Consider the following 25,296-nt stretch of genomic DNA (forward strand, 5'->3'; position numbering starts at 1 on the left):
TCAGTGAGCACAACAGGCTTTACAAGCAGGAAAAGACACAATCACAATATTGATATCATATTACGCAGCCCTAGTTCACAATAATAATATTTAAAAGGCCAGAGTATCCATAATTATGGAAGAGTATTAGGGCCACATAGAGACTTTTGACTAAAGTCGGAATATTCCGAGAAAAAAGTCAGAATTCTGTGATCACAGTTAGAATTATGAGGAAAAAAAATCTAAATTCTGACTTTAATCTCATAATTCTGACTTATTTTCTAAGAGTTCTGAATTAAATCTTATTATTGTTTTAATTTTATTTATCCTTTATTTAGCCAGGAAGGTCCCATCGACATACAATATCTCCTCTTCCGGTGAGTACTAGAAGTATTCTGACTTGATTTTCTTCATGTTATTTAACTGTTTTGTTCTTTCCATTTTGTTTTTGACATGTGACCCTAATAATACCCTTGCGTACATATTCCAGCGCTCCTCTTTGTTCCTTATATATCACACTCATACACATGAGTGTGAGCGTGTTGTATAACATGGACCTGGAGGCCTGCGCACAGCCACAACGCACCACTAGATGGCAGCACGGTCTCGCCAATTAGCTCATGAGAAAAAAAAAGGCAATAGCAATATTCCCAACTCCATATCGCTGAAGGATGTGGACTGTCCCTTCCTGTTTCAGTGCCGAGAGAGCCACCGTACCGACTCACACTGGAGCAGGAACACCACCACAGGCGCCTGGAACGCGATTATGTCTGCGCGTTTGCCGCGGAGCCTCGTTTCCCACCGCGGTCCACGCAGGTTTCTGGTTTAGTGGGAGCTGTTAATATGTTATTCCACGGCTGACTGGTAACACAGCGGGCCTGTTTACTGCGCTGCCAGCCCTTGTTTCCTTTGCCGTGTCAATGATTGTCCTCCCCTCACTCTCATGGCGGAGACTAAAATCATATACCATATAGACGAGGAGGAGACTCCTTATCTGGTCAAACTGTGCGTCTCTCCAGAGAAAGTCACCTTAGCGGATTTCAAAAATGTCCTCAACAATCGGCCCGTCAACAGCTACAAATTCTTCTTCAAATCCATGGACCAGGATTTTGGGTAAGTGGCCACCATTGGTGACTATTATAATCGTGTTATTATTGTTATTATTACATGCTTTGTGAGCGGGTTATTGTTGTAGCGCGTGTCTAAAGAGTGCATTACCGCCGTGACGCGACGCAACATTGTTCCATGTGTGCCATGTCTGCCTCCATGCTCTCCTCCTGGCACCTGCTCATTATTCCAGGCTGTCCTGTGCGCAGTGGAGGAGACACACACACACACACACACACACACACACACGCACACACACACACAGGAGTGTTTGAAGTGATACCGGATCTGTCCAGAGCTCTAATGACGCAGCCCTGCATGTATTACACACATCCAGACCTCTGCTCCGTAAAGCCACTGTATCCACCCATAATAATAATGTCCATATATGACACTAACCAGGCGGAATGTAAATGTCAAAGCTGCAATGTTGACAAAGAGTCCACATGTTTAACTTCTCAGGTTTCATGTTGTTTGTTTTGGTTTCCTTGTGTGCCTAGGTTACTGTAGCATGTGTTTATTCTTCTTATTGTTTGTCTTTTTAAATTCGTATTAAATTATAATTTATACACAATAGCATGGGCAAGTTTTATTGCTTCGGAGACACTTAGAAATCCAGACATAATGGACTTCAGGTGAAACCCAAGAGAGTACAGCAACCGCAAGTAAGTGGTAGAGACTTTTAGACGTGCAATTATATTATCAATGATCCGTAATTGCACCCAAAGGAGGAAATTAAATGTCAAGTGGTCAGCTGTCAATATAACATTGTTTCTTCTTCTTTTTTTTTTGTCCTATGGTTTTTCTCTGTTTGCTGCCACTGAGGTTTTTCAGAACGACTGGTTGTAAATAATGTATGTTGAAGGGACAGCTGTTTGACTCAGTGTTGCTGAATCTACCAGACAGGGTCATATAATATACACCACTGTGATCAGGAGGGAGAGAAATGATTACCTTTCATATTTTTTTGGAGCTGTGTTTGTCTTGTTTGAGCAAAACAACTGAAAAAAAGCAAAGGACAGATTCTTTGATTACATTTCCCGTGGATGTAGGTTATGTAGGTGGAGAAATTATTACATTTTGGTGGAGATGTGGGAAATGGAAAGGCCTTGTGCTGTCTCACCTCTGTCTGTTGTTAAACCTGTGATTTTACCACTGATTGTGTTCTAGCAGAATTTCCAGAATCAGAGTACAACATTTGAAGGATTTCCCTAAAATAGGGGGACATGTAAACATTTAAATAACAGCTAAAATTTGATTTCAATTGTGAATTCTACCCTAAAATCATTCAGAGGCACATTGAGGATAGCAATATTTCCCTTTTCCCCTGTCCCTTGTCTTCTTTGTGCTCTCTGTTTCTCTCCTCACTCTTCCCATCTGGAGTGTCAGGAGTTACACCAGGTCTCCAAAGCTCTTCATCTCTGTCGGTCAGTGAGATCCACTTGTATCAGGCCTCCGTTGAGAATGACGTATTTGTGTCAGTGCCCATTTCTCATTCCAATCTGAACAGTCATACGTGGGCCCACACACACACACACACACACACACACACACTAGTATCTCGCACATGTGATTGGAGGAAATGCAGTGGCAGGCAGCGTCTAAAGAGTCCAACGTCACATCGTTTCCACTGCAGCCTGATCTTGTGAGGGAAACTGGCTTTTCCTGGTGAAAGGCTAAGGCTTGGTGCTCCGCTTTGTCCCCAACCCCAGGCTTCCTGCCTCTCTCCTACACTGCAGGCCCGGGCCGCTCGCTGGGCCTCAGGTGATCGACAAGCAGATTATGGAAACAAACAACGTGTGTTTGCTCTCACCACACAGCCAACATGGCTCAGTGTTGCCGAACACACTGCCACAGTAGGCCCGGCTCCTGCTCGTGGAGTTATAAATTGGACATTGTCGGAGGAGTGTTTTCCGCACCGGACGGTCATACACTGTTGTCTCCGAGGTGTCTTCGAGAACACGCGGTGGCGCCTTTGAATTAAGGTTGAATTAGTCAGGCTGTTGCCAGTTGCCGTATGTTGCTGGCACAGTATGGAAGCAGGCGCAGTCAAAGGCACAGAGGATAGCAGCAGCTTTTGTGGTAGCCGTGCTGTCTGTACTGCAAACACACAGACAGTATGGCTGCTGGAGAATTAGCTGGGGAGGAATAAGACTGCTGAGCCGAGAGGGAAAACATCAAATCCCTCGCAGTTATAGACAGTGTTTGAAATGTAAATCAGCAGTCAGCGCAGGGTCCTCTGTAGTAGACCCCCTGCTGTGCAGAAAAAAACCAAACACACACAGCCATTTTCTTATGAGATTGGTGAATTACATTTGTGCAGGCCTTATCTGTTCTTTAAGCAGTGGCTACACAAAATTGGTAAATGGCTTCCACCCCCAAGAAAAAATACACCACACTGAACCTGCCATTTCAGCTCCTTTAGGACTCAATGTAACCAGGAGCCTCTATCATTTCTGATTGCTCACCAGAGGCTAGGAAATTAAATGACAAATGTTTCTTTATGTACATGTCAGGCCTGATTTCATTCATCACTTGAATGAGGCTTGGGTTTTGAAGTCACCCGCTCAACTATTTTCTGGAGACTCTTAAGCTGATGATATGGCATTTTGTCGTTGCCACTGGTGGCGAGTGCATTCGGGACCTCACTATAATGCAAGTCACAGAGGCACTGTGGAGCTGAGGAAGCAGCCAAGCTGAAGGTCTGAAAGGAACAGACTTGTTTGTGCCTCAGAAAATAGGGGGCTGGTTGAGGTTTCTTTTTTTTTTTTCCTCCCCCCTCCTCAACTGAGGAAGTGATGCAGAGACACTGCTCGTTGGTCGACAGGAATGAATAAATGAGTGTTGTAGTGACACTGTGGACAGAACAACAAAACATCTGTTATTGTCGTGTTGTTACAACAATAGGGTACTGAAATGGAATCAGGTTTGTGGACCGAGTCCGACTGCGTGTCTTATTAAAATCCATCTATCCACAATCTTATTTGATGGCAAATATTTTGCTTCCGCGTCATTAGCATCAGCTCACCAGAGTCTGTGGTGCTGCCGGCTGATGTTGGCTCCTGCCTCCTGCCTCTGGTTTCTGGATTAGACTGTAACTCGCCGACCCTCCTCTGTCTCTCGCAGCATAAACAAACACGTCTAATCTTCCCCAGCTACACAAATATGCCCAGCAGAGGAATATTCAGTGTTCTCCGAGGTACATCTCGTGTCATTATCCGGGGAAATCTTTTTAGACCTAATACGGCTGTCAGCTCTAAGGAGTCACATCTGTGACAGCAGCCCAGACTCATGCTCTTCTTAACAGTGTGTGTATCTGGTATTTCTTCTGTTGTGGGGACCCAAATCTGTTTACACAGTCACATTATGGGGACTTGTCTTCCTTATGGGGACAGAAATCCAAAAAAATCAAGTCCCCATAATGCAAATGACTACATTTTAAGGCGAAGACATGCTTTAAAGTTAGACTCAGGTTAGGGTTAGTGTCAGGTTTAGGATTAGGCCAGTTGTAATTATGGAAATGAATGTAGGTCAGTGAAATGTCATGGAAACCAGTGTGTGTTTGTGTTTGGAGTTCAGTCGTGGAATTAACACTCGGGCTCCTGATATCAGATGAAGCTAAAAAGAATGCCGGCCAAGGGTTTTTCATGACATGTTAAAGACGTCATCTGTTATAATTGGCATTGTTTCTCGCTTCCTTTGGTTTCGGCCCATAATGCAACAGCCAGATGAATATTAAAAGGCCTCATTTTGTACGTCAGCTCTTTCAGACATTATAAAATAGAGTCGCACTGTATGAGTGGAACAGCCTGTCCTGTCAGGCACTAGGAAGAAGAAATATTTAATTTTTATGGGCCACTCCCACATCCTCACAAGTCACCTTACAGCTGCTAATGTAGCTTGAGACAGGATGCACACTTCCTACCTCACAAGTAGCCAGCAGAGTTAACCTTGGCCTCCTTCCCTTTTCCTCCCCGAGGTGGAACAGGCCGCAGCAGCAGAGTCTCTGGCCGTCAGCTCCTGCCACAGTGCTACGTTATCTCTGTCCACCACTCCCTGCAACACAGCAGCAGCCAATACAAAAACACGGCTAGCCTGGCTAATCATTTCAGTAGCAGGGAAGTTCTGGCAAACAGGAGGTGGTTGGAAAAGAAAGCTGTAAAGTCACTGTCAGAGGCAGCACTGCATCAAATCTTCTTACACTCGCCTGCTTTCCTCAAGTCAGGCCTTTCCTCTTTTTCATGTATATGTTCAAAGCCAATATGAAATATCTGCCGCGTCTCAGAAATGCTTGGTTATATCGTGTCTGTGAAAACAAAAACAAAACCAACATAACAACAGAGGCTTCGGGGAGTTTTAATGGAAACTGGTTACTACAATCAGGATGTTGTAGCTGCATGTGTGTCAGTGTGTGAAGTGTTATATCCACTCGTGTCTGACTCTCTCTCCCTCTCGCTCTCTGTGACACGAGCCTGGCAGGTGTGCTGAACTGTGTCCCAGCAGGTCAAAGGGTAACTGCAAGGTATTTCTGTAGGGAATTTACAGCCCGAGAGGAACACACTGAGTGAGACTTAACACACCAGATCACTCTATTAATACACGCTCGTCTTCTTTGACACCATTGACATCTATCTATCTATCTATCTATCTATCTATAACACCAACACCTCTGTCACTTTACTGTTACTGTAAAATCCGTCTTTACTCTTTTACGGCTCTGTCCTTGCCAGATCGTGCAGCCGGCCCTTATCACATTATTGTGCTCAAAGTAAGTGCAGCGTGTCCATAAATCAGCGAATACAGACTTCACCGCTGGCTCTTGTGCTTGCGAGGCTTTAACGATTGGAACCTTTGGAAGCCACTTGGAGAAAGTGTCACCAGGTTTCTCTGGTGTTGTGTTGTTCAGCTGTCTCTGGGCTCTTTTCTCCTGGTCAGTGAAACTAACTGTGTGTGTCTGCCTGTTCTCCAGGGTGGTCAAAGAAGAGATTTCGGATGATAATGCCAAGCTGCCCTGCTTCAACGGGAGAGTAGTGTCCTGGGTAAGTGAGATTGATGGTGCACCCATGCTGCCTCTCTCTGTGTGTGTGTGTGTGTGTGTCTCATGTGGCTGCTTGCCTGGCTGTGCAGCTTCATCTCTAACCAAAGATATGTGGAGCACTCGTGGATGATGTAAATGTAGCCATGTAACACCCCCACACAGCTTTTTTTCTCAGCACTCTTTGTACTGAGAGCGCTTTATAGGTGCAAGTGCGTCCATTTGATGTTCAACTTAGCCACAGTTTCAAAAATCAGAGGTGACCCAGTTTAATATCACAGAGGAACGAGAAATCCACTATGACTTATCTGGTTTGGTCAATATATGAGATAACAAGGGCTGAAAGTCTCCAGAGACAATAATGTTTGTCCAAACCAAATCAATATGTCATGTTAGAGATGCATTTAAATCCTAATCATTGCACCATCACAGTGGATATAACATCATATCAATGTCAACTAAGAATCATTGGTTGGCATTCATTCAAAAGGATTAGTGCGTAGAATTTAGGGGAAGCGATTCACAGAAATTGAATATAATATTTATAGCATCTCGTCCCACCTCTATAGGGGACAGGTCCGCCCCCGTGGAGCCATCGTGTTTTACAATAGCCCAGAAAGGACGAATACACACAATAGCCTTAGAAAGGTCATTTCACATATTTACATGCTTCCCTCCATTGTAAGGTCATGAGTGACATTCAGCCACACAGTGGTGGCTACACAAAAATCTAATAATAGGGATTTACATTTAAATTTCTGTATCAACGCAGTCTCACTACGTCTTAATATCCAGTCAGAACAAATGTGGACATCTTTATATTTCACAGTTGGTGTAGTAGAATCCATCCAAAGATACGAATTTAAGATTAAGTAATATGAGCAATGTTGTTTGTATGTTTTTAAATAAATGCTGATTATATTTTGGTATTTTGGAATGTCATTAAAAGGTATCAAGTGTTTTTTTGAATTAATGAATTGAAATAGTGCTTAAAACATTGTCATAAAAATGAGAAAACATAAATATTTTAGAAATCTTCCAGAAATTTTTTTTTATTGTTATTTATTTGGCAAATAACAAACTGAATTCACCTTTTTATGCCCAAATTTGACTCGGCTCACTGGGCTTCTTCTCTGAGACGTTGGAAATTAATCAGGCGTAACATTCAACCCCTAAAACAATTTTTTCTGTTCAGGAATGCAAGTAAATAAATGAAATAATAATGTGCTTTACTATGTTTTCAGTTTTATGTTAAACAGTAAATTTGAAAATTCTTGGATAACAATAATGATTATATTTTAGCATATATTAACTAGTTAGTAATCAGAGTAATGTGTAGACACCTCAGGCTCGATGTATTTCATCCAGACGGTGACGGAACCTGCAGAAATACTTTGAGTCTCAAAATGGGTTCATTTAAGAATCCACCTGTGAATCCCTGAGCTTGCATTAGAATGATCGCAGCCCATATAGTTGTTAGCCTTTCTGTGGCCGTCATGCTTTAACTTTCATTATTCTGGTGCAGATGAAAGGAGAGTAGCCGAATCTGTGGCTCTATTAGGTCTTTCAAGTTTCTTTGTCGCTCGCTGTTTTTTGTTGTTTAAGTGCATCGTCACCAGTCTTCTCCAGGCCTCTCTTTCTTTCTTTTTCCATTGTATAGCCTGATCCACACATCCAATCCAATCCAAATGTATCTCTATAGAGATTATATAGAGACATTTGAAAACAACCCAGTTGACAACCCAGTTGATATACATGTATATATATATATATACATGTATATACATGTATATATATACATATATATACATGTATATATATACAAACAGAATGTGAAACCAATAAGATACAGAAACAAAGTCAATAAACAATATATAATACACATGTCTGTTTATCTTCGAGTGTCTTGGGTGTTTTTGATCTTCCTCCTCTGGGTCTGTATCGTTCAACAAAATATCTTTTTATTGTGTGTTTGCTCCTGGAGCTGAGTACGTCTGATCTATAATGAATCTTTCCTTCTTTTTTTTTACTTCTCTCTCCCTCTCAGCTGGTCCTGGCAGAGAGTGCCCACTCTGATGGAGGATCTCAGTGCACAGAGAGTCATCCAGAACTGCCTCCTCCACTTGAGAGAACAGGAGGCATCGGAGACTCGCGGCCCCCGTCCTTCCAGTGAGTAGTCTAATTACCGTTTGTCGTATATGCACAATTACACACATGCATTTAGGCAGATGGATCCAAGCACACAGTCCTCTCAGAACTGGGTCAGCGCTTATTTCACAGCACACCATATGTTGTGATCAGAATGAGGATCGCTTATCAGAGCTCATCATCATCATCATCAGGCGACGTGTGGGTGGTCCGTGTGTGAGAGTGTGGCACGTGTGAAAGCTTGAGAGTGGGAACATACAAAAGTGGGACTGGTTCTCTCAACCGTATATACTATACGATCCCTCCCCGCCTCCCCATCCACTCAAACCGTCAAACCGTGGCATTTGGCATTAGTGTGTGGTCTCCTCTGTTAACATGTGCCGCCGGTGCCACTGATTCTTGAAATAGCCTTCACATCATAAACATCTTCAGGCATATCGTGGCACTGAGGGAGGCTCATTGTATCCAGTCACTCAGAGCATTCATCCATGCTCCGTCACGGAAGACGTAAGTGGCGAAAAATGACGTTGGTGCCTAAAATCTAAAATCTTCTTTTTTTTTTTTTTTGGACAGCCTGATCCTGTTTACCTGAACTCAGACCCTTTTTTTTCCAGACTTGCAGATTAGTGAATATCACTGCACTAGCTGAGGAGACGTCCCATGCTAAATATAACTGGGAGAGCTGGGGGGCAGTGGGGACGAGTGGTGTTGTTGCCTTTGCTTTGCTGGAGCAGTATGGCCGACGCTCTATATTCAGAACAAGCTATCTGTCATGTCTGAGTGTATCTCTTTATCCAGGGTTTGACATCTCAGCTCGCTTTTGCCCTCTATGGGCTGCTGCCTGCTGTTTGGCTGTCAGCTGTCCTGATGATTTTATTGTTCCCAGCCAGCCTTTCACTGGGATTACTGCCACCTTGTGGCGTGAAACGAAAGTAATGCCAGCCCCCTTATCCCCACGTCATTTCCCCCCCACCTCGCCCTCTCTCACTCCCTCATTCTCCTGTTCTGTTTCTCCCTTTTTTTTAGTCAAACAGGCAAGCCTTTCTCTCAGAGAAACAGTGTGTGGTGAATCCCCTACAGCAAACGCCCTCTCTCTTTCTGAAATTAATCCAGTCTTTCACCTTTTACTGCTCTCCGTAAATAGCTAGAATATTATTACCACTTCATTTTCCCTCTGTGCTTTATTCATGCGTTTCGTGTGTTTGTCGGCGTGAATGGCTGCGTTTGATGAGCGCACAGAATAGGTGTTTGGGGCTGAGAATGGACACAACTGATGTGCTTTTGCCTGGTAATCCGGATTAACGTGCATTGAAAGCACCCATCTCCCTTTCCCAAGAGGGCGGTGGGGGTGGCGATTGGCAGCGGTGAGGAGAGGGATGCCGGGTGCGGGGATTGAAAGGGGGTGGCATTTGTTCCCAGCTGCAGCCTAGTGCCTTTGATAGTCCCCTTCTGGATCAGCAGCCCTGACTGGTCAGCAGCCACTGATTGTCAGACACTGTCGTCACCACATCAGTCATCACACTGCCGCCACATCGCTATCAGCGGGAAAAGCACCCGAGCTGTTCTTCGTCGTGCTATTTGCATAAATGCACTGATCTGATCTGTGAAGCCCGGTCCAGGTGCAGCCATTAGTTCCCTCGCAGTCGAAGCATGTCAGCGGCACGCCTCATCGAGCACTTAATCCCACAGAGACAACGCAGAAGACACCACGCACTGTCTGCTGCTGTGTTTTTAATTTGCATTGATCGTCTGCACACAGCTGCTGAGGTGTGTGCGAGATGATTTTCTGTTTCTGCCACATGAACACGACACTCTTTACGCACAGTAACGGTCAGTGACACGCGAGTGTGAGCGGGCAGCGGACGCGAGTGTGATTTCTTCCGTCTTCATGCAGGTGTAAAGTACATGTTGCACACATGCTTAAGTGTGTGTGACAGACTGACAGGGCTGAGTAGAGTTCTCACCAGCGTCAGGTTTCTCCGGTGCCTGCCGGCTGTGTGAGTCCCTTAACCCTGCTGCCTGAGGCCACAGCGTCTCCAGCCCTCTGACAGAATAACAATCTGCCCTCTCGCCCCCTCCAGAACCCCCAGACTCCTCCCAGACCACAAGTACACAGGCCGGCTTACCCCTCAGCCCACACCTGATCTACCACTTCTTGCTCTTTTTTTTTTTTTTTCGATCTGTCAGTCTGTCCTGTCTGTCTCTCTCCCAATCACCCTCCAGGCACCATCTGTGCTTTCAATAGGTCTCATTAATGCAAGTATTGTCCAGAGTGGCTCCCTCTCAGGGTATCTGGTCATTAATGACACTTAGTGAAAAACACGTCACATACCACAGAACAATGAAACTGCTGTTTTTGGCCAGAGGGATTGAATTTGAAACAGTCATAATATGAGATCCATATTCCCCGAGGGTCCAATGGCAGGCAAACTGATATTATAACAGACAGAAGTATATTGTAGCCGGGGATTATGTTCAATCTGAAAGACTTTGTGCGAGGGAGACAGAAACTGTGTGTTTTTTGCCCCATCATGGATCTGACAGTGTGCTTGTGTGTGTGTGTGTGTTTTGCAGTGCCAACGCGGTTAGCAGTCGAGATGGCCTGGACACCGAGACGGGCACGGAGTCACTCCTGAGCCACCGCAGAGAGCGCGAGAGAGAGCGAGCGCGGAGGAGAGCGCGAGAAACTGAGCGTAAGTTTCATCAGCGAGGAATATACAGTTATCCTGTCATTTCAGAGGTTATTACATTTCACTGCCTCCAACTGCACAAGTCACTCCCCTGCAAAAGTGGTCACGTATTCAAATGCTCATTAGAGCAGAGAAAGCAAGGGGTGAATCAGTTCACCTGAAAATGTTGCTTGTGTTTCCCGAGTGTGGCTCAGGTTCATGGTCAGAGGCTGTTTTTGACGTTGTCACACTTGATACTCGTATGATGATTTCAGATGTCAGCGAACACTGTGTGCCACTTTATTAGGTACACAGGACATCTAATATAGTGAATGGGAGTGGCATCCTGTGTGGTCTTCTGCTGATGATGTAGTGTGATATCTCTTTTATGTGTTGTATGTTTGGAGATCTTTCTTTTTTTTTTACATACCTTGGTTGCAATGAGTGGTTATTTGTATAATTTTGATCCAGTTTGGCTGCAGAACTATCACTCACTGGATATGTTCTCTCTTAAAACCCTAGAGTTAAGATCACGGTACATCAGCAGTTCCTAAAATACTCAGACCGTCCTCTTTGGTACGACCAACCATATCATTTTCACAGTCACTTAAATCACTGTTGTGCTTAAATGATCCTTAGCAGGTTGCTGGCATGTAATTGGCTGATTAGATGTCTGCGTTAGCAGGCATTTGAGCGAGTGTATAAATCCTGCCAGAAATCGTCTTCTAGAGCTTTATCCTCCACATGAAGGCCGCAGGGGGCACTGGTGCCAACAGCTGACATATAGAGACAAACAATCGTCCACTCTCACACTCACATCTACAGTCAATTTAGAGTGTCCAATTAGCCTAATCCCCAAATCTGAATGTTTGTGGGAGGAAACCGGAGAAAACCCACACACAGGGAGTAAAGTTTTGCTATTCGACTGAAGCATTTTCTATTTAAACTACTTAGGTTGCTTCAAAAAAGCTGAGTGGCACCTGTCAACTTTAGGATTCCAACATGCGATGTTTTCACTGTCCACAACAGAATCAACTCTGCAAACTCCCCTGCTTAGCAGCCAGCGATTTTTTGGCAACGTTTATGACAGGAAGTCATAAAGAAGCAGCTTGTGACGCCTGCAGTCGGCTGTTGCTTTTACTCACAGCAAAGCCACTTGTCTCTCTTGCCGCCTCTCCTCCTGCTCTTCACAGCAAGTCTCTGGCTCTCTGTATCCTGAGCTCCAGGCTCATTAACCAAACACTCATTATTTATGTGGTGCAATTAATGTCTCATCGTTACAGGTTGGGGTTTTTCGGGAGTGCAGCAACTGGGAACTTTACCCTAGGAAAAAAAAACAACAACCACCGCATAATCACATTGACTGATTTAATCACAATCACTATCTGGGGAATCTTGCGACTGTGCTTTTGTTATGACTTGGCGAAGGACGCGCTGTTGCTGCCGGTCACCGCATCAGAACCACAGCTGCCGACTGCCAGCTGCACATCTGTTGCTGTGTGGGTGATCACCTCGCGTCTAATGAACTGTGTGTCTGTCTGTCATTCTCCACTGTGTTTACAGAGCTTGATACAACACAGACACTGACAAACAGATGACGATGTCTCCCTCACACACACACAGTCTCACCTCACCTCACATATCTCCGCCTGCTATCGTGTGAGACGACTTGCTAGTTGATTTCGTGGATCATAAATCGAGCCGGCAGTGACCCTGTGAAATGTAATTTAATTTGGCTCCCGGGTTCTGTGACAGTCACGTGGTCTGGATGTAAAAGACGTGTAAAGTAGGAGGCGGTGGCTCCGCCCCTTCACCTCAGTGCCTGCAGCATCAGCAGCAGGAATTCCCCTGTCACCTTATACACACGCTTCAAGTGCTTTCCGTCTCTGCGTGAACACTGGCTGCTTGACAGTGATCAGTTTAAGTGCTGGTAAACACATCTCTTGTTGTTTTCTGCAGCGATTGAGTTTGAATGGACGAATAATGTAGCAGTTGAACATTTTAGGAGGGCGAGCTGGTGTAGGACCCCCGAGGGCAGCAGGGTGTTATGGGATATGATCTGTTTTCAGGTCAACGTGTGGTGTGCGTCTTCAGCTGTTGTAAGACAAGACTCTAATATTCTGTTATTACTGTACTTGGTAGCACAGAGCATGAAATATTCCCCTCAAAATGGAAAAAAAAGCTTTGCCACAGGATTACCAGCATTATGCTGTTTAGTGCTTGCTGGGATTTTGAGGTTGAGGTCAGAGAAGACAAATGTTAAGCCAAAGCACTTTGTGCTTGTGTTAGCGTTTTTATCACAAAGCACGTTAAATAAAATAAAAAAAAATAAAACTGCTGAAAGTGTGTGGGCTTTTAATAAACTGATGGCGGTTTCACCTGAGGCAGGGAACGGAGAGGACAGCACGTCATCTCAAATCCCGTATTATCTTCTCAGTTATGGAGAAAATCATCGACTGATTGGTCAGAGACAGATTACCAGTCATTCTATAGCTGTGCACCATGGGAGGGAGGGACGAGGAGATACTTTCTTCTGACTCTGAGCTCAGTTTCTCTGAGCGTCGGATGAGAGAACACTGTTGTCTTTGGTGAGAGGGATTTGTTGTCTTTTCTCAGTTGATGGAATTTCTTTTTTTATAAAGCACAGGTGATTTAATTTTTTTACTTAGTTTAATGCAGGTGATTTTTAATTAGGTTTGTGGTATTTTAAAGGTAATATTATACCATTATGACTTGTTAGCATTTGTATTGTTTATGTCCATTTAATGTGTTTATCGGTTAAAATGGTGACATTTGTCTGATTATTGCAGCGTCTGTTCATTTGTCTCCTTTTAAATGGCACAAGATCACAAGTCCTTTGCGTCTATGAAGTGACATTTGTGTATATTGCCTCCATTGTAGATAAGCTGTGAAGTCTGTCAGCAGTCGGCCGGTGGGCAGGGACCATCTGGGGCTTAGGCACAGACGTAGCAGAGCACCGAGGCACAGATTTCAGTCTGACTTGGTGACCAAGGTTTTTTGTTGTTGTTGTTTTGTTTTGTGTAGCAGTCATTTCAGAGCGTGGGAGGAAATATGCTTGAGTGAATCCTCTCAGTGGATGTCATGTCTCTCTGCTGGTTGAATGTGTGTGTGCAGTAGCTCGGCTTTCATAAGAGCACCTTCTGGGGGCGGAGCTTACGATGGGAACTACCACATTGCTGGAATGTTTTGCTTGCTCTCGGCGAAAGCGCTGGCTGCCACGCCCTCTTTGCCTCATGAGATCTTTCCAGCCGGTTCGCTGCTACCCTGAGACGTCACCACCTCAGTGGCAGTGTACGTATGGAGATGGACGAGACGGTCGCTGTCTTTCCTCTGACACAGATTCATGTTTGCTTTGTGAGAAAGTGAAGTCCTGTAGAGCTGTGTAGAGGAAACTGTAGGGAAAATAAATCTCATCTACCTCTCAATCTGCTGTACTTGCCGACAGAATCTTCCATAGATTTATTTGCCTCTTAATTGACTCCCTCTGCCTTGTTCTGTTCTCACCCCCATGATAAAGAGCATGACCTTCCGCCCGACTCACGGCTGCTCTGCCTTTTCTTTCTCCAGTCCCTCGCATCAACGGTCACTCTAAATCAGAGCGAACCGCAAGGGATTCGGCCATGGGTTACGACAGCGCCTCAGTAATGAGCAGCGAGCTGGAGTCCAGCTCCTTTGTCGACAGTGAGGAAGATGAGGATGCAAGCAGGTAACACACTGCTCAGACTGTTAGATCATTAGCTGTTTCTCCAATAAATGTCGTTATTCTTTGTGTTTTGAGATTTATTTTGAAGCTAAATATCGACACAAGCGGCGTTTGCCAGCTTTCGTGAGGGCAAAATAAATGTGTCTTAGTGTGATACAGTCTGCAGTTTGAATAATAACACTCAGAAATAAAACAAACGATTAAGAAAAGGCATATTTTCTGCAGATATGTATATACTTATATTCAAAACATAGTCCATTCACTTCATCTCCTGCTTATTTCTATGCTCTGTCTTTCTTTCCTGTTTCTTCCTCACCATGTCATCACTCCCCCCCTCGTCTTCTTCTGTGTTTCAGGCTCAGCAGCTCCACAGAACAGAGCTCCTCTTCGCACCTGATGCGCAGACACAAGCGGAGGAGACGGCGGCACAAGGTGGCCAAGATAGACCGGGTGAGCGCCTCAAAGACTCGTCGCCGCTCCTGCCGAAAATCGAAACTGCCGCCGTGCTGACTGATATGGACTTTATGCCACGGGGACTTAACTTGATTTTGCCCTTCTGCTTTTTCCAGTCGTCATCTTTCAGCAGTATCACAGACTCCACGATGAGCCTCAACATCATCACAGTCACACTGAACATGGGTATATGTTGAAGCTTGTGTTTTGAATTGCATTTTTAACATACTGTAAATGCATGACTGTTATAATGTTTGACAATATAATTGTGCGTCCTCCCTGACAGAGAAGTACAACTTCCTGGGCATCAGTATTGTCGGTCAGAGTAACGACCGGGGTGATGGAGGCATCTACATCGGCTCCATCATGAAGGGAGGAGCTGTGGCTGCTGACGGCAGAATAGAACCCGGAGACATGCTCCTCCAGGTACACAAATGTTGTTGTTGTTTTTTTTTTATAGCCTCACAAATTATGATACAGCATCTGCAACACCTCTGCTGCTGCTACTTTGCAGTGTGCACACTCGCATTTAGTGCGATCACAGTTCTGTACGGAGGGTTTTGTGGCCTGTTACAATCCACTTCCATCACAAGGCTGTAACGTAAATTCTGCCTCTCCTTTTCCTTCCTGTTGCTGCCTCTCTTTTGATCTCCGTGGCTCCACTGGCTTCAACCACATGATGGCTGATTACAATTTGTTATTGCGCTAACACCCATAATATAGGTTTTCACTCCGTATCCCATAGCAAGCCGCTTAGGATTTGCAGGCGTCTGAGCACTTCAGAGATTAAAGTGTGTGAGCACATTTGAGTCCTCTGCAGATTTCAGTCACAATGAGCCATAATTACACAACATAGAAATGAGGTATGGAGTCGGGAGAAGATGAGCTGCTTATATCATTTGTTGTCTGTCGACCAGGTGAATGACGTAAACTTTGAAAACATGAGCAATGACGACGCAGTGAGGATTCTACGAGAGATCGTTTCCAAAACTGGGTAAGACCATTCAACTCACTCACTAGCTCCCTCTACTGACCAGGACTGGACCATAACCTGTTGTATAAGAAGTCCTCTTACAAACATAGAAAGATTGCTGCTGCAGTGGCCCTCAGTTATCAAACTAGTGCATACTCTGGTGCAAAAATCACAGTATGCTCATCTGTGATTCATACGCTGTGTAAGCCTGATCAACCTTTGAATTTGAATACCACGCTCCCCGTATTCTCATGGTTTTCATGGTGTTGAGACCTCACCTTTTGAGTTTACAACACTGAGATGCAGAGGATGACCAAGAAGAGAAGCTTCAGAAGCTGAAAATAAGTCGGAATTTTAACAATTTAAAAAAAGTGAAAAGGTGAAAAGCAGGCTTTTCTTTAACGTAAAAAGAAAATGGAAGCAAAGCCTGTTGAGAAAAGTCTGGACCCTAAAATGCAAGCGTGTTTCCATAATCTATCCAAAATTGGGACTTTTCAGACACTTCTTTTTGACTTTGTGTGAAACAAACAGAGGGGCTTTCCTGCCTTGTTCAGAGCAACAGTGTCAACACTAATCTTCTACTGTATGAACACACAGATTATCTTGTGGTGTCAACTTGAATTGATTTGGTGTAATTAGGTTTCTATAGACTGAAAACCACAACCTGATCTCTAAGCTGGACTGATGTCAGTTAGCACTGTTTAATAAACATTAGAATCATATGAAAATAAAACACATATTGAATTCTTTATTGCTACTTATTTTCCATTTTTTTTCTCCAGTCCCATTAGTCTTACTGTTGCCAAATGTTGGGACCCGTCTCCACGGAGCTACTTCACCATCCCTCGCGGTAAGACAAAGCTGTTTTGCAAAATACCTTCTTCACCAGGTCAAATTGATTTTTATTCCATGTGGAGCAGTGTAACTGATGCCACATCCTCAGGCTTAAACTGGAAGTTGGTTAAACTGTATCATTTTGCAGCTGAACCAGTGAGACCGATTGACCCTGCGGCCTGGATTTCACACACCACTGCCCTGACGGGACCTTATCCACACTACGGTAAAAAAAACAAAAAAAACACCGCCTCCATCGCAAATCCTCTCTCGCGTAACAATCGTAACGTAACTTTTTTTACATTTCAAATGTTCCTCGTTTTTTCTCAAACTCTTCTGCCCTCACAGAGTTTGATGACTTGCCTCTGTCTATAAGTAAAACAGACATGGCAACCATTGTCAAGGTGATGCAGTTGCCCGATTCTGGCCTAGAGATCCGAGACAGGATGTGGTTGAAGATCACGATCGCCAACGCTGTCATCGGTGAGAAAAGCTGAACAAAAACGAAATACATTTTCTTGTAGATGAATAGTGGGTGTGTGCGGGGCATGTGAGGCTTTAAACATAAATCTAAATATGATTAAATCTCTAATCTCTGAATCATTTGTTAATACAATAACCAAAAAAGTCTATCCACCAGTATTTTATAGATAGATAGATAGATAGATAGAGAGATAGAGAGAGAGAGAGAGAGAGATAGATAGATAGATAGATAGAGATTAATTTACATATTTACAGTATTTTATACAATTAAGAACAGAACTGAGTATGCATGTCCCTGGTGGTCTAGTGGTTAGGATTCAGCGTTTTCACCGCTGTGGCCCGGGTTTGATTCCCGGTCAGGGAACATGATGTGTTTAATGTTAAAGTGGAAAGGGAACTTGCCTTGTAACCAGAAGGTTGCCAGTTTGAGAGCATGGTACCTGAACCCCATTTCTCTATTAGAGGATGGGTTAAATGCAGAGAAGGAATTTCCCTGTTATTTATTTTTGATGTTCTCAGTATAACACAAGAATATTTCTGGCTTTAAACAGTTAATTTAACTGCTGTTCTTCGTCCTCATATTTATTTAAATTTGGTATTTTGTATATTCTTTTAAACTGATTTATGTTTTTAATCTGCTTGAACTCCACAATTTGAAACACAGCTACTTTTTGAAGTTGTGTGTTTACTGCATTTTTGAATGTTTTTAAATTCAGAGCATCTTCTCTGCCCATCTGAGCAGGAGCCTAAATGCCTCTGTGTGTGTTTCTGTGTCAGGTGCTGACGTGGTGGACTGGCTTTACTCCAGAGTAGAAGGATTCAAGGACCGGAGGGATGCAAGGAAGTACGCGAGCAGTCTGCTGAAACACGGCTACCTGAGACACACCGTTAACAAGATCACCTTCTCCGAACAGTGCTACTATACCTTTGGGGACCTCTGCCAAAGTACAGCCACTTCTCTCACTGTGTCACTAATGCATCTCTACGTGCACAGTCTTTTTTTTTTGTATGAATAGAGCGACTGTACTAAAGCTCACTCTCTCTCTCTCTGGTTGTGTTTTTTCTCCAATAAGACATGGCATCGCTGAATTTAAACGAGGGATCCAGTGGCGGAGTTTCTGAGCAGGACACTTTGGCACCGCTCCCTCCCACCAGCAACCCATGGCCCCTGGGCGGGCAGCCATTCCCCTACCCGCCTTTTCCCTCTGCACCCCCCAGCTTCCCGCCAGGATACTCAGACCCATGCCACAGTTTCCACAGTGGGAGCGCAGGAAGCCAGCACAGCGAGGGTGAGTAATGAGGAGGAGGAGAAAAGACGGACCTTTGAGTTTTCCATCAGGTTTTTTTAATCGATTAACGTGATCACTTGTTACTAATCAAACTATTTCATCGTGACATGTGACGTCGTGTACACATCCTGTCTAATTAAGGTCACTCGTGAGCATCTTGAGTCATGCAGCTCTGCAGCACTGGGTGTGTACTCAAGAAAAAAAGAAAGAGAAATCAGTCAGTTTGAGTTGATTAACACCTCATCATTTCTCTCCATCAGTTTCTCCACTGATCTTTTTTATTGCGTTCTGTGGCTGCTGCATGGTTTTTGATACCTGCATTGAGGAAGAGTGGAGATGAAGGTGTCTTTTTTTGGATTTTTTACATTAGTGGGTGACTGTGATAGCGTGGCGGTACCATAGCTTTGAAACCAGGTAGCCCAGACACTAGGTAATGATCCGTTTCATGTTGCCATCTATCAGTAATTGTCACTGTCTTTCATCCAGGCATTTTCATCATCTGCAGCCTTTTGGTAGACGAGTGATGACAAAGAATAGCCGTGAGATTTGTGCTGTTTTTTTCTTTATGAGATAACTAGTAGTCGTTCTGTTATGACCAGTGTCACTGTCGAGTGCCTGCTCGTTTGAATATGTGCATGTGATCATTTCTTTGAGGAGCAGATTGTTCATAAATTGGAAGTTTGTGTTTTTTTAGTTGGATGAGTAGAACAGGAGCAATAACAGCTGCTGTAAGCTACGAGTTGATGGACCAAATGTAGGAGGCTGCATTAGTTAGAGTGGGAAGCACTGGGCTGGAAGGTGTGTGTAATTCTGTTGTTCCCTCTGTTTCTGCTGGGCAACGGTAGACTGAAGGAGGCGGTAGTCCCAGGACACTGGGGGAACCGGTAAGCCTGCTAACCCCCTCTCCTCTGCTCTCTCTGTTTGACCATTGACGCTCTCAATTTTTATTCTGTTCCTCCTACTTTTCGTGTTCTCCTCCTATTATGCTGTAGCTTTAAAAGTTTTTGGTTTTTTTTATGTCCTCCACCCATCCCATGCGTCTGCCTTTGTCTGTTTGTGTCCTGTGTGTGTCTCCCGACAGTCCGTTCTCCCTCTCTGCACCTCAGGGTGCATGTATTCGTTCTGTGCTGGGAGGTGCATGATGCAGGATGATCACTTCAAAATGTGTGCTATCATTCCCACAGAGAGGGGGCGATCATGCACCACTTTACTCAGTACTGTTGGGCTCACTGCAGAAGGGGAGGCGCGGAATGTTTGATTTTGCAACAGCGTGTGATACACCTCCATCAGTATGACTCCGCCAGTGTGTATTACCAGCACTGAGGCGTAACACTGATCTACTATTTAAATCAAAACTGAAAATATGACTGAAATGAACCCAGAAAAAAACCCCATCATTCTGCATTATCCTCACTGTGCTGTGTGGCAGTGTCTTTCTGGTGCAGGTGTGTCATGTATTGATCTCTAATCTGTGAATGTTTCAGTATTCGTATGAACATCGGATGATGTCTGTGGGATTAGCTGCTGCAGGTGGAACTTGGGGAGTAAACGTTTGGAGATAATAATCATGTTTGACTGTAGTTCAATTGCATTAGACAATAACAAGTCACACCTTAAACAAAGTAACTTTAATCTGTTTAGTAGCATTAAAAAACAAAACAAAAACCATACAGTGTGACACAGGTCACCAAGTCATGTTGAAATCTTCTTATTTTGTTCAAAGTGTGACCTTCTCCCTTAAGTGAATCAGTAGCAAAACCAGCTGATTCTGAATCAGCTGTTGCTCATGAGTTGGAGCGGCTGACTGTGTTTTCGTGTTTGAGTGTACTTGTACTGCGGAAGGCCAAGCTTACATGTTTGTTTGTTTGTTTGTTTGTTTTTGTTTTTTTGTCCCTCTCAACAGGAAGCCGAAGCAGTGGATCCAACCCCAGTGCAGGCAAAGGTCGACGCTCTTCCCCACAGGAGAAAGGTCACAGGTCCACATGCAGTGAATCGGAGCCCGCCATCCGTGGAGGGCGGCGCGGCGACCGGTCGGCGAGCCAAATCAGCCACCACAGCCATGCCGTCTCCAGCCACAGTCACACCAGATCAGGTCTCAGTCACAGTCAGTCCCACAGGAGCCACACCGTCTCACAGAACAGCCACCCGTCCTTCACCTACAGCCACGCCCCGTTTACGCAGCCAGGGCCAGGCTCCTGTGCCCACAGCGAGCGAAGCCACGCCTCCTCCTACGGCCCCCCAGGTTTGCCTCCTCCTTACTGTCTGGCTCGCCTGGCCCCCAAGACCTCATTCAGCAGCAGCACGCCGCCTGGAGCCCCTCCTGGGAGAGAGTTAGCCGCCGTTCCTCCAGAGCTCACCGCTAGTCGTCAGTCCTTCCAGCATGCAATGGGCAATCCCTGTGAGTTCTTTGTTGACATCATGTGACAGGACAGTGCCTTTAAAACTCATTGAGCACAAAATAATTCTCTGACCCACTCCCTTTCTCTCTCTTTCCTCTCAATCTTTTGCCTCTGACCATCTGTTAGTTTCAGAATGCGGACACTGACAAGCCCTCTACCTAAACCCACCCCCTCCGCTATCTGTCTGTCCCTCTGATGTCCACACAAAGGATTACAGGCAGCAAGGGCACAGCAGAAGGGCGTCCTGTCACAGATGCAAACACGGGTCCTCTGTGACTGAAAATCGGCTTTTGTATTGATGTGACATGTACAGTTTGTGAACCGTGAATGGTATTCAATGTGGTGATTCTTTAAAGTTGCCATGCGGACGTTTTTTTTTTTTCCCCCCGGGAGTGTGTACTTGATGTAGGATCTTTTCTGTTCTGCAAGACCTTTAAGCTGACTGGGCCTGGAACTCAATCCCCCAGACCGATACCTTCAGCCTGCACTTAGGAACTTTTTTTTTCTGGGCCTAGAATCTGGATAACGGATCTCAAGAATTAAATCTGTGCATACTGATAAAAAAGAAAAAGAAAAATTAGCTTGTTGCACCAAACATGTGGCCCCAATTCTCTCTAAGCTCTTACCTGCCAATTCACAGAGAGTGGATTTCTTCAGTTTCATAAAAGGAGGCCCTGAAGTCAGCCGATAGTCTAACTAGGCTGCATATTGCATGATTGTCTCAACTGCTTTAAAGAAAAGAAATTTTATTACTACATTTTTGTTTAAAGTATTACCATGACTGGGAAGGGGAGGGGTTATCTCTTGCCAATGTTCTAAAGGAAGAATCTGTACACTGGATGATTATTTTGTGATGTTATTTATGCGCATTAATGGTGTCATACATTGGCTGACTGACAGACAATCAGACATCACCCTTTTGTGAATCGGAGGCCGGCGTCCGCTGTCCTCGCCGCACTTTGTCGAATGTATGTTGATTCCCGTCAGTGATTGAAACCCTGACACTCCTAACAGTTTGCTTCAAACAGTTAAACTAAAAAAAAAAATTTAATCTAATCAAGTCACAGACAGGATTGCAAACAGTGGGAAAAAAAAACAAAAAAAAAAAACGGCCTCAGCAGGGTTTGATGTGAGAGAAATCACCGTCATTGTTGTCTCCTTTGTGGCAGAGTGTGAGCTTCGATAAAAGCCAAAGCCTCGTTGTATGGTGGATGTTTAGAAGTTGTTAATAATTTGAATCTCTCCACGATTATCGTCAGATGCTTCTCATTTTACAACTAAGTGACTTTAAGGGGAATCCTTAGCCTACAGATTTTCCTACCCTTGTAAAACAATGGCAAACCCCTGTTGGATCTACCTAGAATACAGAAGGGAAATAACACACACACACACACACACACATGCAGGTTCACACAGCTATCCTTGTAAGGACTTGCATTGACTTACATTCAAGTGTTGTCCCTAACCATAACCTTAATAAGTCCGAATGCCTAACCCTTACCTTAACCTAACAACAATTCAAATCTTAGCCCTAAATTTAACCAGAAATGAGGTTTGGCCTCATTAGGATCAGGTTTTGGTCTCCATGAGGACTACTGGTCCTGACAAGATCAGTGTTTATGCCAGAAAATGTCCTGAAGAGGTAACAAATGCAAATGCTTAACTCCTCCCTTAATCTAATGCTGCCTGAACTGTAAATGGTCTCAAGCAAATATCTTGTCCATGCAACTATCAAGAGGCATGTCAACAACACACACACACACACACACACACACACACACACACAGACTAGTTTTATGAGCACTTTTCCATTTTGTCCCTCCCTCCCCTTTAGTATGAAACACTGTTTGCAATCAAACTCTTTTTTTTTCTCTCAAATTTTTTCTTTACAAAAAAGAAGAATAAATTGTACATAAAAATTTATTATATATATGAATAAAAAAATATATATGTTCAAAATTGTGTTGCAGTTTTCATGACAGCTACACGTTTAGTAGTTTCCTTGAAGGTCCAGGGTGGTATGTGTGTGTGTGTGTGTGGGGCAGTTTTGTATATATATATATATATATTATTTGTATTCATGATTTTTATTACACATCTTTAATGACATCTATTGGTGAGAGTGCAGCTTGTAGTGCGTCAGGGGGAAGTACAGTGAGCGTCATATGCCACATTCAAAGGTAAACAAGTTAGTTTTATTGTGACTATGTTTATATTCACTGATAGAAACATACTGAAGGGAAGTGTATATTCAATTCCTGCCAGTAAAACTTCCTAAATGATACACACTGGACCTACAACTCAAGCGTCTCACAGGAAAAAGAGACACGAGCTGTACACAAATTTGCGTTTGCACTCACAAATATTTGCATGTGTATGAAATGTCTTTTGGAGATCACCTTGACAAATGCCTAATTTAATTGCGCATTAACATTTAAAAGGTTTTGGCACTAACTTGCAGCATTTCTCAGTAATGATAAGTATTGTAGTTAAGACATTTACATGTAACTGTAGATGATCAAACGTGTAAGGCCCACTTTGTTGTCGGCTTTGACACTTTGTCATTCACACCAGTGAGTGGAACTTCCGAGCTGCAGTGCTGTAGTGGGTACTTTCCCAGTGGGCTGACGTTGTTCTAAGCAGGCCCAACTACAAACTCAAACCCACACAGGCCACTTATCCGCCTGACCTGCCAACCAGAGACGCTTTCAGGCAAGATTTGTGTCTCACTCCCCCCCCACACACACACACCAGAGGACCTGTTATTGTTAGACATCCTTGAGGAAGGAAGTGATGTCACAGCGCCGTCAAACCTCTTGACACACGCGTGCCTGCAGAAGGCGATAAGAAGTGCAGAGAGAAGCAGGAGTGATCAGCCTGCTTAATAAACACAATACGGAGCATTAGTTGAACTGTCTCTCACAAACACACACACTCTGACACGTCTATCATCACTGACATTTGGGCAGTCTGGCTCTCACTGAGGCTGATGTCAACCTACAGGAACACAAGCGCACACACTCATCACAGAGCAGCAGAGTGATTACCAGCACTACATTACTTACTTACCGTACAACTCAAGAGCATTTCCCAAGCTGGTATGTTAATGAAGCTATTGGGGTTTACTGTGCTGCTTCATAGCAGAATTTTTTTTGGGGTGGGGGTGAGAGCAGCAGGAGCAGCAGGTTGAAAAAGAGCAAGTGTGGGAGGTTTTTCTTGGTCTTGGACGTGTGGGCAGAGAAGGTGCTGAGTTCTGACATCATTGCATCAAATGCATGAAAGGTCGAGAATGATGTCTTAAGAATGTCAAAGGCAACAGTGGCCAAATGTCACCCATGAATCATGCTGCTGCCTGACCTTGTCATGCAAGGTCGGGGTATTTCTAAATGTCTATGTTGCTGAAGGCTGCCGGACGTCCTCACTTACTGGCCTGAGCAAAAAGTCCTCAAAATGTTTGAAATCAGATTCAATGCGTGAACTTTGGAAATATGTCACTGTTCAAAGTTCGTCTGGCTCATTTTTATGAACAAAAAAAAAAGGAAAAAACAGTCTATTTTGTGACTTCTGCACAGTTATCGCTACTTTATATCACTACTAAAAAAAATATATAAAATATAAAATGAATCATAACTTTGACTCAACAACACATGAGAACAGGAAATAAAACCAAATTTTTTAAAACCTGAATATGTGACCTATAAACACACAAGCCACCGGGATTTCCATATAAGGAGTTTTGTATTATTCCCACAGCAAATTACCAAGGGGGCACCTGAGCACTAAAGCGTGTTTCCACTGGCTCTACAGCTACCAGGGAAATGTCTAAAATCTCAATAGTATCTTGCCGTGTCTAGGCGAGCCGGGACCATAGTAGAAAATAGTAGAAAAGGGCCATAAGGGTTAATGTTGAGGCTGATCAGTGTTTCTTCAATCACCTACCATCTTATCATTAGTCAGGAAATTCCAAAAGTCAGAGTTTACTGTCAGGAAAAAACCCCCAAAAACACTTCCTTTTTCAAAGGAAATAATGTAACTTTGCTTTTGGGAAGAGACACACTAATTAACAAGTTTCAATTTAGCCCTGTACAATCATGATGCAGCACTTTTGGTTTTGGTTTCGTAAACAGCCTGATTCATCAGAATAATAATAGGAGGTGATAAAACATGAGACAGGGATTTTTCCCATGCCCTCTGGTGACTTAT

The 25,296-nt window shown here is 43.9% G+C and overlaps 1 protein-coding gene and 1 non-coding gene across 6 annotated transcripts; both read left to right on the forward strand.

The window, feature by feature from the left end:
* The first annotated feature begins 643 nt into the window (after positions 1-643).
* dvl1a (dishevelled segment polarity protein 1a) lies at positions 644-22,204 on the forward strand. 5 transcript variants are annotated; one of them, XM_044038696.1, is made up of 16 exons: positions 644-1,092; positions 6,056-6,125; positions 8,169-8,290; positions 10,844-10,962; positions 14,527-14,665; positions 15,019-15,112; positions 15,232-15,301; positions 15,402-15,541; positions 16,033-16,109; positions 16,871-16,938; positions 17,071-17,148; positions 17,271-17,405; positions 18,183-18,350; positions 18,479-18,694; positions 20,598-21,092; positions 21,220-22,204. In XM_044038696.1, the coding sequence occupies exons 1-16, from the start codon at positions 923-925 to the stop codon at positions 21,237-21,239; spliced, it is 2,181 nt and encodes a 726-aa protein (XP_043894631.1). In that variant the 5' UTR covers positions 644-922; the 3' UTR covers positions 21,240-22,204. The 5 variants fall into 5 exon arrangements, with proteins under 5 accessions (XP_043894631.1, XP_043894634.1, XP_043894630.1 ...); XM_044038699.1 differs by lacking the exon at positions 21,220-22,204 and adding an exon at positions 19,540-19,578 and having other exon boundaries at positions 20,598-20,873; XM_044038695.1 differs by having other exon boundaries at positions 20,598-22,204.
* On the forward strand, positions 17,698-17,769 carry trnae-uuc. Its single transcript has one exon. It is a non-coding gene; the product is annotated as a tRNA-Glu (tRNA).
* Positions 22,205-25,296: the final 3,092 nt, after the last annotated feature.

Source organism: Solea senegalensis, linkage group LG11 (genome assembly GCF_019176455.1).
Source record: "Solea senegalensis isolate Sse05_10M linkage group LG11, IFAPA_SoseM_1, whole genome shotgun sequence".
Taxonomy (NCBI): Eukaryota; Metazoa; Chordata; class Actinopteri; order Pleuronectiformes; family Soleidae; genus Solea; species Solea senegalensis.

Excerpts from the sequence above, each read along its gene's own strand:
- dvl1a (XM_044038695.1), top strand. The coding sequence starts at position 923 with ATGGCGGAGACTAAAATCATATACCATATAGACGAGGAGGAGACTCCT. Across the intron at positions 16,110-16,870 it reads GAGATCGTTTCCAAAACTGG|TCCCATTAGTCTTACTGTTG; the intron begins GTAAGACCATTC and ends TTTTTTCTCCAG. Across the intron at positions 18,695-20,597 it reads AGGAAGCCAGCACAGCGAGG|GAAGCCGAAGCAGTGGATCC; the intron begins GTGAGTAATGAG and ends CCCTCTCAACAG.